Raw genomic sequence first — 5,976 nt, forward strand, 5'->3', positions numbered from 1 at the left:
TGGTTTATCCATACAGAACCTCCTTCTCCCATTCTTTCCACCAATGAGTAATTGCCTTCTATCCAGCCTTCTACACCTGTCATTCAAACTACATACACCCTTCTGACTGCTCTGCAATACCAATATATAACATAAGAAAAAAACTATATTTACAAATTATTGTAATGTCAATATGTCATTTTACATTTTGGTGTTTAAAATTTACAGTTTGGAAAAAAAATAATACAGTGGGCCTTTGGTATCTGCTGGGGTTTGATTTCAGGGTCCTTTGTGGATCCCAAAATCCATGGATGCTCAATGCCCATTATATACAATGGCATAGTAAAATGGTGCCCTTATTAAAGTAGCAAAACCAACGTTTGATTTTTTGAATTTATATTTTTAATGAAGATTTTCAAGTCTGGAATGGTGGAATCTGTGGATAAAGAATTGTGGAAACGGAGAGCCAACTCTACATAGCTTCATGGATTTTATTGTAAAGGTTCCATTTTTAACAAAGAAATAGTGCATTTAATTGCATAACTGTACACTGCTTCTTTTATAATGAAGCATTCTTCTTACGTGCAGAATACAGAGAATAAAAATATAATGAGAAGGATCCCATAACTCTTGTCGATCATAATTTTTATTTCTGTTTTTGTTTTAAGACTTTAGAAGGGTTGTAATGCACAATCAGTTGCTTTGTATTTGTTGATATTGTTTCTTAAATAATTATTATATTGGCAATGGAGAATGCCTATTATAAAATAACCTAAATATCTGTGGTCTTAGTAGTGACTAAGAGATGAAAACTGTTGTCTTAAGAATCCAGTAGAGTAGGTATGATTCAGAAAGTTGCACTGTCAAATTTTTGACATTTCTGGAGAGCCTCAGAGTGCCATTGAGCCTCCTATTTTGTGTAAGTTGACATTTTGAAGAATTTCTGGTTGATTTGGGTTAGCCAATCCCCCCCTAAACCATTTTCAGGCTTTCTAAACATTTGATGTCATTGAGCTAGTGTTTTGGTTGAAACATGGATTTTGGCTGGAATTTTGGGGTGGTGGTGATGGAATGGATCATTTGGGTGATCTTGGGAGCCTCAGAGGACACATAGGACCAGGAAAGGATCATGTGGGCTACACCACCCTACATCTGCAGTACAGGAAAGAACATTCATCTCAAGAACAAAAGTGGCTTATCAGACTAAAATCCTATAAAATCTAACATCTTGTATTCCACACTGGCTAACTGTATGTTTATGGGAAGCTAGCAGCACGGGCAATAGATTTATTGTCTTGTTCTTCCCACTAAAACTTAATCATTTTTATGACTGTTTTAGAGAGCATGTGAGAATTTTGGAACATATTAATTTTCTATTATTTTTTAGGAGAGGTACAGTACTGTGTGGACAAAAATTGAACTGGGAGCAGTGGGAATGCTTAGTATTTGTGCACCGAGATATCGGGGATTCAATAGAAACAACATAATAATAACAAATATTGCTGGGCAGCAAACCAAGATTTGATGCTAAATTTGATTATCTGATACTGTTTTAATATTGTATGCAAAGTTATACTTGTAGGAAAGTTTTTCACAACAAAAAACATTCCTTTTGTAAAACATAGTTGTCATGGGGAACAAGTGATCAGATAGATGATTCATGTTTCTTCTGCAGTGCTCTTATTGGATTGCAAAGGTTTTTACTCATGTAGAAATTCATCTACTAAGATTTTTTTAAAAATATATTTCTTTCTGCAGAACCATCATGACAACTGAAAAGAATTTATCAGCAGAAGCTGAAACTCCTAAGCAGCAGCCATCAAAAGAGGAGGAGGTAGCTGCTGATACAGAAACGCAGGAAGCTTCCTTGGAGAAAGCACCTGAGGGGGAGAATCAATCAAAAAAGAAGGCCAGAGCATCCAATGGTGACACACCCACACGAGAGGACCAGAGCAAAAACAAAGAGCGCACTTCTGAAAGTCGAGGCTTGTCCCGACTGTTTTCATCATTTCTCAAGAGACCCAAATCTCAGGTCTCTGAGGAAGAAGGGAACGAGGCAGAAGCAAAGGAACGTAGTGAAGGAGGCCAAAAAGAAACAGATTTGGATGTTGATCTCAATGAAGAGATTCTGCTGAAAGCTCCAATAGCAGCTCCTGAGCCTGAACTTCGAACTGACCCATCTTTAGATCTTCACTCACTAAGCAGTGCAGAAACACAGGTAAATATGACACCATCTAGTTTTATGATTAGAGTACACAGAATAGATGTTGAAGAGTATTGGGTGAACAGATGTTGAAGGATATTCTTGTCCAAAGTGACTTTAATCTGACATATTTATAAGTAGGTATAAACAGAATAGCAGCCTTAGTTTTCAAAGAAGTAACCATGTTAGACTCTTGCATTATAAAAAGAAAGAAGGAAGGGGAAGAAAAAGCAGAGACAAGAAAAGTGGCAGCATCTTTAAAACTTGTGAAGTTGAAGGCTTTCTTGGCTGGCATCCATAGTTTTTTCTGTTTTTTGGAGCTATGTAGCCATGTTCTAGAAGAATTTGTTCCTGATATTTCTTTGAGACTGTTTTTTATTTTAGCATAGAATCATAGAGTTGGAAGAGACCTCAAGGGCCATCCAGTCCAACCCCCTGCCATGCAGGAATTCTCAATCAAAGCATCCCTGGCAGATGGCAATCCAGCCTCTACTTAAAGACCTCTAAGGAAGGAGACTCCACTACACTCCGGGGGAGTTTGTTCCACTGTCGAACAGTCCTTACTGTCAGGAAGTTCCTCCTAATGTTGAGGTGGAATCTCTTTTCCTGTAGCTTGCATCCATTGCTCCATTGGGTCTTGCTCTCTGGAGCAGCAGAAAACAAGCTTGCTCCCTCCTCATTATGACATCCCTTCAAATATTTAAACAGGGCTATCATATCACCTCTTAACCTTCTCTTCTTTAGACTAAACATCCCCAGCTCCCTAAATCGTTCCTCATAGGGTTTCATGGTTTCCAGAGCCTTCACCATTTTAGTTGTCCTCCTTTGGACATGCTCCAGTTTCTCAATGTCCTTTTTAAATTGTGGTGCCCAGAACTGGGCACAATATTCCAGGTGCAGCCTGACCAAAGCATAATATAGTGGCACTATTACTTCACTTGATCTAGACACTATACTTTTATGGATGCAGCCTAAAATCGCATTAGCTGCTGCGTCGCACTGTTGACTCATGTTCAACTTGTGGTCTACTTGGACTCCCAGATCCCTTTCACATGTAGTTTCATTCAGCCAGGTGTCCCCCATCCTATATCTGTGCATTTCATTTTTCCGCCCTAAGTGCAGTACCTTACATTTCTCTGTGTTGAATTTCATTTTGTTAGTTTTGGCCCAGCTTTCTAGTCTATTCAGGTCATTTTGAATGTTGATCCTGTCCTCTGGAGTATTAGCTGTTTCTCCTAATTTGGTGTCATCTGCAAATTTGATAAGTATGCCCCCAATTCTGTCATCCAAGTCATTGATAAAGATGTTGAATAGCACTGGGCCCAGGACAGAGCCCTGAGGGACCCCTCTAGTCACTTCTCTCCAGGATGAAAAGGAGCCATTTTTGAGCGTCCTTTGAGCTTTCTTGGATATAAACTCAGGTGCAGTACAGAGTGATGTACAAACTTCAAGTAGAAATCTTATTTATACAGTCATGAGAGTAGAATTTATTGAATTACATAGAATGCAATAGGATCTAGAGCTTGTCTACATGGGTGATTTACCCCAAATTTTTCCTGGGCTTGCTGCATCCTGCTTACAGAATGCAGGGCAAAAACTCAGTTCTGGACTGTCCTCATGATGCAGAGGACAGAACAGGGAAAATGGAGCAGAGGACAGGACAGGGGAAATTGAGCACAGAATAAGTAAAGAGATAGTACAAGAATACCTGTTTAATCTAAACAAATATAAGTCTGCAGGACCAGATGAACTACATCCAAGGGTATTAAAAGAACTGGCAATAATCTTTGAGAACTCCTAGAGAACTCTCAGCAGACTGGAGGAGGGCAACGTCTTCAAAAAGGGAAAAAAGAGGATCCCAACAATTACCGTCCAGTTAGTCTGACATCAATACCAGGAAAGATTCTGGAGCATGCTAAAAGGAAACAGGGAGCTCAACATGGCAGGCATATTTTGGTTGCTAGCAATTGTCTGTGAACATCTAGACGGCAATTCCATAATCACAAAGACTCAAGATGGGTTTCAGAGAAAGAAGTCAAGGCAGACAAGCTTTATCTCTTTTTTTGATAAAATTACCAGCTTGTTAGATGAAGGGAATGCTGTCAATATAGTATATCTTGATTTCAGTAAGGCCTTTGACAAAGTTCCCCATGATATTCTTGCAAACTTGCTTGTAGAATGTGGGCTAGACAAGGCAACTGTTAAATGGATTTGTAATTGGTTGACTGACCGAAGCCAAAGGGTGCTCAACAATGGCACTTTTTCATCCTGGAGAGAAGTGACCTGTGGGGTCCCACAGGGGTCTGTTCTGGGCCCAGTGCTATTCAACATCTTTATCAATGACTTGGATGACTGAATTGGGGGGATACAGGACCCAGAGCAATGGATGCAAGCTACAGGAAAAGAGATTCCACCTCAACATTAAGAGGAACTTCCTGACAGTAAGAGCTGTTCGACAGTGGAACAAACTCCCTTGGAGTCTAATGGAGTCTCCTTCCTTAGAGGTCTTTAAACAGAGGCTGGATGGCCATCTGTCGGGGATGTTTTGATTTAGATTTCTTGCATGGCAGGGTGTTGGACTGGATACAAGGAGGTATATCACATGGAGCTTTCCGGTGGTTGTCTGGGTCAGTTCAGGCTCACATCCGAAGTGACTGCACTTCCAACGATGCTGTTTCACCTCGTAAAGTCACTGTGTTTTCAGACACCATTGATTTCTATGGGAGCTCCTAGCGAGGCGTTTCAGCAGTGATTCCAAAGTGACCCCTCATTTTGGTAAAACCGGAAAAAAAAGAGACTTCACAGAATTCGCTTCCAGGCTCCCTTTGATTGCACTGCGAATTGGTCTGGTGTGGAAAAGCACTCCAATGCCCCCCCTTGCCCCCCCGCATCCTGCTCCGTCATTCCCCTCTTCCTCCTTCATTCCATCTCCTCCTCTCTGCCAACCAGCCGATCCCATCATCCCCTGCGTCCTCCTAGACCCAGAACTGCTCCCCTCCTTCACCCTGACACCTAACCCATCAACCCATCAACAAGACCCGGAACAATGGATGCAAGCTACAGGAAAAGAGATTCCACCTCAACATTAGGAAGAACTTCCTGACAGTAAGGGCTGTTCGACAGTGGAACACACTTCTTCCTCGGAGTATAGTGGAGTCTCCTTCCTTGGAGATCTTTAAGCAGAGGCTAGATAGCCATCTATTGGGGATGCTTTGATTGGATTTCCTGCATGGCAGAATGGGGTTGGACTGGATGGCCCGTGCGGTCTCTTCCAACTCTATGATTCTATGATACTCTGACTGCTCCTGCATCCCCATCTAGCCCCCTCTGCCACCTAACCCATCATCCTCTGACTGCTCGTGCACCCCATCTCGCCCCCTCTGCCACCTAACCCATCATCCCCTGGCTGCTCCTGCATCCCCATCTCGCCCCCTCTGCCACCTAACCCATCATCCTCTGACTGCTCCTGCATCCTCATCCTGCCCCCTCTGCCCCCTAACCCATCATCCCCTGACTGCTCCTGCATCCCCATCTCGCCCCCTCTCCACCTAACCCATCATCCCCTGACTGCTCCTGTATCCCCATGTCACCCCCTCTCCACCTAACCCATCATCCCCTGACTGCTCCTGCATCCCCATCTCACCCCCTCTCCACCTAACCCATCATCCCCTGACTGCTACTGCATCCCCATGTCACCCCCTCTCCACCTAACCCATCATACCCTGACTGCTCCTGCATCCCCATCTCGCCCCCTCTCCTCCTAACCCATCATCCCCTGACTGCTCCTGCATCCC

At 42.7% G+C, this 5,976-nt stretch overlaps 1 protein-coding gene across 25 annotated transcripts in view; it reads left to right on the forward strand.

The window, feature by feature from the left end:
- EPB41 (erythrocyte membrane protein band 4.1) overlaps positions 1–5,976 on the forward strand; it is a 227,269-nt gene that overhangs the window by 101,558 nt on the left and 119,735 nt on the right. For 24 of the 25 annotated variants that reach the window (XM_042440148.1, XM_042440168.1, XM_042440147.1 and 21 more), the window contains one exon: positions 1,738–2,197. In XM_042440148.1, the coding sequence (XP_042296082.1) occupies positions 1,745–2,197 (453 nt within the window). In that variant the 5' untranslated portion in view covers positions 1,738–1,744. Of the gene's footprint in view, positions 1–1,737; positions 2,198–5,976 lie in introns of those variants that run through there. The other variant, XM_042440169.1, reaches the window with a different exon arrangement.

Source organism: Sceloporus undulatus, chromosome 9 (genome assembly GCF_019175285.1).
Source record: "Sceloporus undulatus isolate JIND9_A2432 ecotype Alabama chromosome 9, SceUnd_v1.1, whole genome shotgun sequence".
Classification (NCBI taxonomy): domain Eukaryota; kingdom Metazoa; phylum Chordata; class Lepidosauria; order Squamata; family Phrynosomatidae; genus Sceloporus; species Sceloporus undulatus.